This window comes from Physella acuta, unplaced genomic scaffold (genome assembly GCF_028476545.2).
Source record: "Physella acuta isolate Inbredline_101_S28 unplaced genomic scaffold, ASM2847654v3 ptg000057l, whole genome shotgun sequence".
Taxonomy (NCBI): domain Eukaryota; kingdom Metazoa; phylum Mollusca; class Gastropoda; family Physidae; genus Physella; species Physella acuta.
The window spans coordinates 213,946-226,538 of NW_026731577.1; the positions used below are offsets into that span (position 1 = coordinate 213,946).

The 12,593-nt window shown below is 35.4% G+C and overlaps 1 protein-coding gene across 1 annotated transcript; it reads right to left on the reverse strand.

Annotated features, from left to right (window-relative positions):
• Positions 1–6,426: 6,426 nt before the first annotated feature.
• On the reverse strand, positions 6,427–6,894 carry LOC131947410 (salivary glue protein Sgs-4-like). The gene has a single exon (XM_059308627.1). The coding sequence runs from the start codon at positions 6,892–6,894 to the stop codon at positions 6,427–6,429; it is 468 nt and encodes a 155-aa protein (XP_059164610.1).
• Between the last annotated feature and the right edge of the window lie 5,699 nt (positions 6,895–12,593).

Genomic DNA, 12,593 nt, shown 5'->3' on the forward strand with positions numbered 1-12,593 from the left:
TATAGGTATAGGTATAGGTATAGGTATAGGTATAGGTATAGGTATAGGTATAGGTATAGGTATAGGTATAGGTACAGACATAGACAAAGACATAGAGATATAGAGGATATAGAGGATATAGAGGATATAAATGATATCGATGATATCGATGATATAGATATCGAGGATATAGATATAGATATCGAGGATATAGATATAGATATCGAGGATATAGATATAGATACCGAGAATATATATATAGATATCGAGGACATAGATATAGATATCGAGAATATAGATATAGATATGGAGGATATAGTTATAGATAGCGCGGATATAGTTATAGATATCGAGGATATAGATATTGAGGATATAGATATAGATATCGAGGATATAGAGATAGATATCGAGGATATAGATATAGATATCGAGGATATAGATTATATATATCTATATCCTCGATATCTATATCTATATCCTCGTTATCTATATCTATATCCTCGATATCTATATTTTTATCCTCGATATCTATATCTATATCCTCGATATCTATATCCTCGATATCTATCTATACCTAAGGGTATAGATATAGATATCGATATATAGATATAGATATAGATACAGATATAGAAATAGATATAGGTATAGGTATAGGTATAGGTATAGGTATAGGTATAGGTATAGGTATAGGTATAGGTATAGGTATAGGTATAGGTATAGGTATAGGTATAGGTATAGGTATAGGTATAGGTATAGGTATAGGTATAGGTATAGGTATAGGTATAGGTATAGGTATAGGTATAGGTATAGGTATAGGTATAGGTATAGGTATAGGTATAGGTATAGGTATAGGTTTAGGTATAGGTATAGGTATAGGTATATGTATAGGTATAGGTATAGGTATAGGTATAGGTATAGGTATAGGTATAGGTATAGGTATAGGTATAGGTATAGGTATAGGTATAGGTATAGGTATAGGTATAGGTATAGGTATAGGTATAGACATAGACAAAGACATAGAGATATAGAGGATATAGAGGATATAGAGGATATAGAGGATATAAATGATATCGATGATATCGATGATATAGATATCGAGGATATATATATAGATATCGAGGATATAGATATAGATATCGAGGATATAGATATAGATACCGAGGATATATATATATAGATATCGAGGACATAGATATAGATATCGAGGATATAGATATAGATATCGAGGATATAGATACAGATATCGAGGATATAGATACAGATATCGAGGATATAGATACAGATATCGAGGATATAGATATAGATATCGAAAATATAGATATAGATATCGAGGATATAGAGATAGATATCGAGAATATAGATATAGATATCGAGCATATAGATATCGATGATATAGATATCGAGGATATAGATATAGATATCGAGGATAAAAATATAGACATCGAGGATATGGATATAGATATCGAGGATATAGATATATATATATATATATATATATCAAGGGTATAGATATAGATATCGATATATAGATATAGATATAGATATAGATACAGATATAGAAATAGATATAGGTATAGGTATAGGTATAGGTATAGGTATAGGTATAGGTATAGGTATAGGTATAGGTATAGGTATAGGTATAGATATAGATATAGATATAGATATAGATATAGATATAGATATAGGTATAGGTATAGGTATAGGTATAGGTATAGGTATAGGTATAGGTACAGACATAGACAAAGACATACAGATATATAGGATATAGAGGATATAGAGGATATAAATGATATCGATGATATCGATGATATAGATATCGAGGATATAGATATAGATATCGAGAATATAGATATAGATATCCAGGATATAGATATAAATATCGAGGATATAGATATAGATCTCGATGATATAGATATAGAAATCGAGGATATAGATATCGAGGATATAGATATAAATATCGAGGATATAGATATAGATCTCGATGATATAGATATAGATATCGAGGATATAGATATAGATATCGAGGATATAGATATAGATATCGAGGATATAGATATAGATATCGAGGATATAGATGTAGATATCGAGGATATAGATATAGATATCGAGGATATAGATACAGATGTCGAGGATATAGATACAGATATCGAGGATATAGATACAGATATCGAGGATATAGATACAGATATCGAGGATATAGATATAGAGGATATAGATATAGATATCGAGGATATAGATATAGATATCGAGGCTATAGATATAGATATCGAGGATATATATATAGATATCGAGGATATAGATATAGATATCGAGGATATAGATATAGATATCGAGGATATAGATATAGATATCGAGGATATAGATATAGATATCGAGGATATAGATATAGATATCGAGGATATAGATATAGATATCGAGGATATAGATATAGATATCGAGGATATAGATATAGATATCGAGGATATAGATATAGATATCGAGGATATAGATATATATATCGAGGATATAGATATAGATATCGAGGATATAAATATAAATATCAATTATATAGATATAGATATCGAGGATATAGATATAGATATCGAGGATATAGATATAGATATCGAGGATATAGATATAGATATCGCGGATATAGATATAGATATCGAGGATATAGATATAGATACCGAGAATATATATATAGATATCGAGGACATAGATATAGATATCGAGGATATAGATATAAATATGGAGGATATAGTTATAGATAGCGAGGATATAGTTATAGATATCGACGATATAGATATTGAGGATATAGATATAGATATCGAGGATATAGATATAGATATCGAGGATATAGATATAGATATCGAGGATATAGATATAAATATCGAGGATATAGATATAGATCTCGATGATATAGATATAGATATCGAGGATATAGATATCGAGGATATAGATATAGATATCGAGGATATAGATATAGATATCGAGGATATAGATATAGATATTGAGATTATAGATATAGATATCGAGGATATAGATATAGATATCGAGGATATAGATATCGAGGATATAGATATAAATATCGAGGATATAGATATAGATCTCGATGATATAGATATAGATATCGAGGATATAGATATAGATATCGAGGATATAGATATAGATATCGAGGATATAGATATAGATATCGAGGATATAGATGTAGATATCGAGGATATAGATATAGATATCGAGGATATAGATACAGATGTCGAGGATATAGATACAGATATCGAGGATATAGATACAGATATCGAGGATATAGATACAGATTTTGAGGATATAGATATAGAGGATATAGATATAGATATCGAGGATATAGATATAGATATCGAGGCTATAGATATAGATATCGAGGATATATATATAGATATCGAGGATATAGATATAGATATCTAGGATATAGATATAAATATCGAGGATATAGATATAGATATCGAGGATATAAATATAAATATCAATCATATAGATATAGATATCGAGGATATAGATATAGATATCGAGGATATAGATATAGATATCGAGGATATAGATATAGATATCGAGGTTATAGAAATAGATATCGAGGATATAGATATAGATATCGAGGATATAGATATAGATATCGATGATATAGATCTAGATATCGAGGATATAGATACAGATATCGAAGATAAAGATATAGATATCGAGGATATAGATATAGATATAGATATAGAGGATATAGAGGATATATATATAGATATCGGATATAGATATAGATGTAGATGTAGATGTGGATGTAAGTGTGGATATAGATGATATATATAAAGATGTGGATGTTAATGTGAATGTGGACGTGGATTGAGACGTGGATTGAGGTTGAGGTACAGGTAGAGGTAGAGATAGAAGTTAGAAGTAAAGAAAGAGACAGATAGAAATACAGACGTAGAGGTAGAGGCAGAGGTAGAGGTTGAGGTAGAAATATTAATAGACGTAGAATTTGACGTATATGTAGATGTAGACTTTGATGTAGAAATAGAATTAGAAATAGAAGTAGAAGTTGAAGTAGATGTAGATGTAGATAAAGATGTAGATAAATAGAAATACATATAGATATGTACATAGATATAGATGTGGATGTTAAAGTGAATGTGGATGTGGCAGAAGAAGAGATAGAGATAGAGGTATAAGTTGACTTAGATGTACACGGAGAGGTAGATGTAGATGTAAATATGTATGAGGTAGAGATAAAGGTAGAGGTAGATGTAGAGGTAGAAGTGAAGATAGAGGTAGAGACAGAGAAATGGTATATCTCTACCTCTATTTCTATTTTTCTCTACCTCTCCATGTACCTCTACATCTTACTATATCTCAATCTCTTACTTTTTCTTTTTCTCTATCTCTATCTCTTCCTCTGCCACATCCCCTTCCACATTCAATTTAGCATCCATGTACATATCCATCTCTTCTTCTACCCCTCTCTGACACTTTTCTAATTCTACATCTATTTCTACCTTTATTTCTACCTCTACCTCTATCTCTATCCACATCCACATCCACATCCTGTTTAGTATTCACATCTATATCTATCTCTCTCTCTTTCTCTTTCTATGTCTCTTGCTCTACCTCCACCTCTATCTCTACCTCTACCTCAACCTCTACCTCTACCTCTACCTCTTCCTCTACCTCTACCTCTACCTCTACCTCTACCTCTACCTCTACCTCTACCTCTACCTCTACCTCTACCTCTACCTCTTCCTCTACCTCTACCTCTACCTCTACCTCTACCTCTACCTCTACCTCTACCTCTACCTCTACCTCTACCTCTATCTCTATCTCTATCTCTATCTCTATCTCTACCGCTGCCTCTTACTGTACCTGTACCTGTACCTGTACCTGTACCTGTACCTGTACCTGTACCTGTACCTGTACCTGTACCTGTACCTGTACCTGTACCTGTACCTGTACCTGTACCTGTACCTGTACCTGTACCTGTACCTGTACCTGTACCTGTACCTGTACCTGTACCTGTACCTGTACCTGTACCTGTACCTGTACCTGTACCTGTACCTGTACCTCTACCTCTACCTCTACCTCTACCTCTACATCTACATCTACATCTACATCTACATCTACATCTACATCTACATCTACATCTACATCTACATCTACATCTACATCTACATCTACATCTACATCTACATCTACATCTACATCTACATCTACATCTACATCTACATCTACATCTACATCTACATCTACATCTACATCTACATCTACATCTACATCTACATCTACATCTACATCTACATCTACATCTACATCTACATCTACATCTACATCTACATCTACATCTACATCTACATCTACATCTACATCTACATCTACATCTACATCTACATCTACATCTACATCTACATCTACATCTACATCTACATCTACATCTACATCTACATCTACATCTACATCTACATCTACATCTACATCTACATCTACATCTACATCTACATCTACATCTACATCTACATCTACATCTACATCTACATCTACATCTACATCTACATCTACATCTACATCTACATCTACATCTACATCTACATCTACATCTACATCTACATCTACATCTACATCTACATCTACATCTACATCTACATCTTCATCTACATCTACATCTACATCTACATCTACATCTACATCTACATCTACATCTACATCGGCATCAATATATATATATATATATATATATATATATATATATATATATATATATATATATATATATATGTGTGTGTGTGTATATATATATATATATATATATATATATATATATATATATATATATATATATATATATATATTTATATATATATATATAGGTATAGGTAGTTCATTAAGTATATGACTTTGTTCCATTAGAAACCTGATTCGTGTCATGAGTCATACATTTGCACGTAGCCAACATATTGTCTGTTAACTGTACTATCATGCTTGTATTTTTACTTACTAGAAATACATGCAATCAATCATCTTGTCATAATCATCGTGCACAAAATCTTTTCAGATCGTGAACTTTTTCATGCAGCTGATGTTTATGTAATGATTAAGTTCGTCTGTCAATGGGACTATTTAAAACTAATTTGTTAAATTAGCGCACCCAGTCATCGGCGCTTATGGACGAGTTTAGAGGGAAAAAAAAAAAGAAAACAATTCCGAATTGGGTTTGTTTGTTTTTCGTGTTGGATTCTCTTTGTGCAGACAAATTTTCTGATGACTTGGTGATGGTGACTTGGTGATGGTGACTTGGTGATGACTGCTCGGGACTTCCAGGCCGACTGATACAAAGGGTTTAGTCACGAGGCATCCATGGCCGGTCATGACACATAGTTAACCGGTCACGACACTTCGATGGCCGGTCATGACTCATCAATGGCCGGTCATGACCCTTCAATGGCCGGTCATGACCTATCGATGGCCGGTCACGACCCTTCCATGGACACTGTCAAGACACATAGTTGGCCGGTCACGATACTTCGATGGCCGGTCATGACCCATCAATGGCCGGTCATGACCTATCGATGGCCGGTCACTACCCTTCCATGGCCTGTCAAGACACATAGTTAGCCGGTCACGACACTTCGATGGCCGGTCATGACCCATCAATGGCCGGTCACGACACATCGATGGCCGGTCATGACTCATCAATGGCCGGTCATGACCTATAGATGGCCGGTCACGACCCTTCCATGGCCTGTCAAGACACATAGTTGGCCGGTCACGACACATCGATGGCCGGTCATGACCTATCAATGGCCGGTCATGACCCTTCCGAGGCCTGTCAAGACACATGGTTGGCCGATCACGACTTTTCGGTGGCCAGTCACGACACATGAATGGCCGGTCATGACTCATCGATGGCCAACCACGACCCATCGAAGTCCAGCCACGACACATTGATGGCCAGTCGTAGAAGGGTCATCCATATATTAAGTAAAAACATTATTTTTTACTTTTTTTTGTTTGTTTTTATTCTCGCGGTCCTCAGCTTTTGAGCCTCCCCTGTCCGGGTGTCCACACCCATCACCGCAATATAAAGTTCAATCTCTTACCCCAGTACGCCCAAATTAGGTATAACAATTCTAATTGAATTTATATATTATAAAACACAAAAGCGGATAAGGGGTAGTATAAATACAATTTAAATTAAGTTTAAAAAATCATGAATTGAAAAATTAATGCGTGCGTGTGTATGCGTATGGTTATGCGTATGCGAATGCGTATGCAAATACATGTTTATTTTTACAGTTATGGTTTCACCTAGATCTGCCATAGATTCACTAGTATACGATTTACTTTCGAAACTACACTCCTACTGCTAAATATTCACTTCCCTACTTAGATTGTAGAATACACCAGTACTTGATATCTTACATTGTATATCCAATACTACACACACACACACACACACACACACATATATATATATATATATATATATATATATATATATATATATATATATATATATATATATATATATAGTACTTGATATCTTACATTTTATCCAATACCAATCTCTTTCTCTCTCTCTCTCTCTCTCTCTCTCTCTCTCTCTCTCTATATATATATATATATATATATATATATATATATATATATATGTATATATATATATATATATATATATATATATATATATATATATATATATATATATATACTTGCTATCTTACATTTTATATCCACCCAGCTCTAATGGGTACCTGACTATAGGAAAGTAAAGGCGGATAGTGATAGAGATAACCCTTATGCCGAGGTCACCGAAACACGCAAACTCTGCTTAATTAGTAGGGTGTCTCCTTTGTTATACACCCTCGATAGTTTTCTACTGAATAAGAATCACTTTTATAGATCCACTATAAACGACCCACCTCTACCTACCACAAAGCAAGCTTCAAAATCCATAAGCCTTGTCGCTCTATCGTATATCCACCACTCTAGAACCTTCAGTTTTAACTCATCTTTACAGATCTCGCTAAAATTCCTCGACTGTAAAGTGTACCACATTTAACACTTTCACGGTTCAAAACACTCGCCAAAACCCGTCAAAAAATAAAATCAATTATAAAATCTTTATCAGAAAACAAAAAGAAATCGGCGAGGACACCACACGCAGGTATTGTAAGATGTAATAAGAATAAGTGTATACTTGAGCGATTTTAGCCGAGTTTTTACACAAGCCCACATATGGCGTCACATAATTCCAGACCCCCTCCACACAAATCAAATACCACCCCCCAACCCCCTTTCACACGCATACACAAATCTAAAGAGCCGTACCATAATTCCAATAAAAAATTTTTTTCAGATTTTTATTTAAAAGTAAAATGAGACACCATTCGTAGCACTTTTTGCACTCCTTGTCCCAACCCTATAAGTAGCAAGACATGACACCCTTCAGGGGTTGACATAATTTTATGACGAACTCCTAAAGAGTGGTATAATGGACAGCTTGCTTTTCTTACAATCATTCTACAGAAATGTTTCATTTTAAATTTACAAAAAAAAAAAAAAAAAAGATTACTTTTGAAGGAAATTATCTTAATCTTTAACATTGCTAATACATTTTTATGCTAAACCTTTAAAAAAATCAATTGCATATCATCCATGGTTGAAATGAATTTAGTCTAGCTATGGCCGAAAATGTTTTTTTAAAAGATACTGTGTAGCTTGCAGTTCTTCGTATGTTGTTGCTCTTGTGTTTGCTGTTCTTCGTATCTTGCTGTTCTTCGTATTTTGTTGTTCTTCGTATCTTGTTCTTCGTATCTCCCTGTTCTTCGTATCTTGTTCTTCGTATCTGCTGTTCGTGTTTTTCTGTTCTTCGTTTCTTGCTGTTCTTTGTATTTTGCTCTTCTTCATATGTTGTTGTTCGTAACTTGTTGTTCTTCGTATCTTGTTGTTCTTCGTATCTTGCTGTTCAACGTATTTTGCTGTTCTTCGTATTTTGCTGTTCTTCGTATCTTGTTCTTCGTATCTTGCTGTTCTTCGTATCTCGGGATTTAGATAAACATTGAAATGCCCACAAGTTCCACTCTTAAGTTGTTCATAAGTTGCATTCACCAAATTAGACAAACATAAAAAGACAACAGTCCAACGTTGAAGTTATACGTTAGATGCACTTAGAGATTCACCCAATCACACAAACATAAAAAAGACCACAGTCCAACGCTGAAGGTATTCTTAACTTGCAATTAGAGATTCATCAAATCAAACACAGTCCAACGCTGAAGTTGCTCGTCAGCTGCATTCTCAAATTCACCGAATCTGATAAACATCAAAATGACCACAGTCCAATTCTCCCGTAAACCTCAGCTTTACACTCGGGTGTGTAGCGCACCCAAAGCTCTGCAGCAAAGATCCGTTAAAGTAGACTTGAAACTCAAACGGATACAACTCGGCCGCAGCAGCCAGTTCGCAGGTCGACCCGAAGGCTGATCTTTTCGACATTTCCTTTTCGTAAGATTGCTTAGACTGGAAACAGTCCCCGTTGGGTTTGAATGAAATAGCACTGAATCTCTCCCAATGAGTCACTACATGACGTACTATTTTCCTTCTGACGTCTCCGCTTCCTTGAATATTCCCATGCACAAGGTAACAAATTGAATGAAATAAACAGGATCCGTCCCGAGGCATCTCAACAACGTAGTGTGGGACCCGCTGGCCGTCACAACAGAGAATCTCCATGATTTGATGTCTTGGAAGTAGAGAAAACCACTATAGCAAACTATGGGCAGATATTGAAGCGGTGCAAGCCTAACACGAATCAAAAACAGACAACACAGATGGATGACTTCAACGCGACTAAATAAACCGTCACTAAAACGGCTAGACAAGTAAAACAAAGTTGATGAAAACATGATAGGCTAGTTGGATAGTTCAGCCAGTCTGACGTTAACATGTCTCAGTTCAGTTTAAAAAAAAAATGACAAGTCAGTTTAAATAATAGTAAACTGCAAGGTATTAGAAATTTTTGTCGATATCTTATTTTTTTGCAGTTTACTCACAAACATAAAAACGCAGGCATTCGTATTTAGTACATATATATATATATATATATATATATATATATATATATATATATATATAACACAGATATACACACTTGCACATGCACCCTCACACATACACACACACACACACACACACACACACACACATATATATATATATATATATATATATATATATATATATATATATATATATATATATATATATGCCAATATATATAAAGGTACATAACTAATGAAAATATACACAAAAATGACTATAAAATAATTTAATACTTCAGGTACAGATATTACGCAAGACGCCTTTACTAAAGATAGCGTATTCAATGTAAATTTTTCCTCCTGTTCCTGATTAGAACAAATGTACACTAATTAGATGAATCTGTTCGGGGAGAACAGTTCTTGTCTAGCCGAGTCACAGGCGTTGCTGAAGGGAGGGGGCGGCCACCCCGGGTGTCAACCATAGAATGTACACCACATAGGGTGGACAGAATGATTTAAAAAGGCACATTTTCAGCTGCTTTACTTAATTATACACAGTCCAAGTTAACAAAGTCGATTGCTGCGTGTTTTTACTGTTTTCTACAACAATTGTTCATTGTGGATCAACACAATAAGCATCATTGAGAGTTGGCGATCATTATAAAGAGCACCCCTTCGTTTTCCAAGTCTAAGGGTCGCCTTTTCGCGCAAGGTAAATCAGATGGATTTTCACTGGATTGATGTATAGAGAAATCTTTTAACACTTAGGAAAAAAATCTAATCGAAAAATATGAAAGGGTTGGATGATTACTTGGTTGTTTCATATCAACCCATCTTCCGAATATATATATATATATATATATATATATATATATATATGATTGGTAAAGGGGGAAGGTGGAGAGATAGGGTCGAACCAGTGTCGTAACAACCATGCAACCAAGGTGGACAAGGTCCACCGAGGTTCCTGGGCCCCCAAGCTTTTAAAGAAATATGTGGAGTATGTGGAGAAGAAATAAGTACAACAAATCGTACTCTGTTTCATCGATTTCAATCCAATAAAGATGGGTGATTCCAGTCTGATTCCTCCGCTACATTAAAAAAAGTTAAGTTCCCTTTTTCAAACTTGACGGTCTATAGGGCAAGTGAAGTAGAGTTCACATGTTTCTCTGACCTCGGCATATGAAGAGATAGTGTGGTCAGCACTATGCCCAGCCGCCTTTACTTTCCCTAACGTGAGTTAGGTACCCATCAGAGTTGGGTGGACTCAGGGACGGTTTACTGACTTGAACCCGAGACTTACGGGTTAACAGTCCAGCTCTCTTCCGCTAGATTACTCCGTCCCACTCTTTTACATTACTCTATGATTTATTTAGATTGGACTGATGTTTTTCTGCTGCACATTGTCATGCTACTATCACATCAGCTTCCATAGCGATGAAATGATGTTATCTCATGGTCCATCAACCTAGTGGCCCATTTCAAGATGGTTCTAGGCGCATTGTTTACAGCAACAAAAACAGAAACTACTTCTTTATGGAAACCTGAAAGTCAATACAAAGTGGTTGTGCTTCTCGCAACATCTAAAGAGATCATACGGCTACATCTTCATCAGCAGCGGATTGATGGAACTCCTGGAACATCACGACAATATAGTATGAAGATCAAGACGCACGAGAGCAGCTTCATTCAGATCGCATCTGTTTTGGTATGCCAGCAATAGAAAGCTGGGCAGCGATTTGATGAAATGCATGAAATTGCTATCAGGAATGCAGCAAAATTCTGGAGACTGGTGCTAATGCGGCTGGTAAATATTATCTTGACTATTCATGGGTGTCTGACTTTTTGAAGATTTCGTGAAGGTGTTAGAGATGTTGAATGTGTTGGTGGACACAGAGGCTTCGCGAGGCGGGGGCGGGGGGTGCGGACCGCAGCGGGAGACAACATTTGCGGGGTGGAGTGGACGACACCAAGCAAAAAAAAAATGTAAAATATATATAGAATAAATGTTTTTTGACAGTTCAATGAATGGTTAATTAGAGTTAAATTTTTTTTTTAATTTGAAGTAAATAATGACGATCGCCAAAAGAGATGGGGGGGGGGGGGGGGGGGGGGGAAAGTAGGGTAACACCATGACGAAAACATGCAAACTATATAGAAAACAATGCAACACCCAGCTGTATTAACAACCGACTATAGATAAATATCATTAGTAATAAATGTGAACACTTTAAAGCTCCTACCGGGGTGGGGGGGATGTGTGACACCAACAAAACAAAATGTGCATAATAGTGCGCAATATTATTAGTACTTTTTACTTTCTCGTATATACGAAGTATAGAGAAAGACTTGTAATCGTGCAAAAAAGAAAAATCGAGATTTTTACAAATCTCGACGTTTTACATCTCACTGATACGGAAAAACATAATTTTGAAATCTTGTCCGTATGTCTGTGTGTCTGTGTGTCTGTGTGTGTGTGTGTGTGTGTGTAAACACGATAACTTGAGTACCGTTACAGCCAGAGGCGTAGCGAGGGGGGGCGGGGGGGACATATGTCCCCGGGCGCCGACCTTAGGGGGG

What these genes read in the sequence shown, in the direction of transcription:
- LOC131947410 (XM_059308627.1), bottom strand. Translation starts at nt 6,894, where the DNA reads ATGGGTCGTGGTTGGCCATCGATGAGTCATGACCGGCCATTCATGTGT.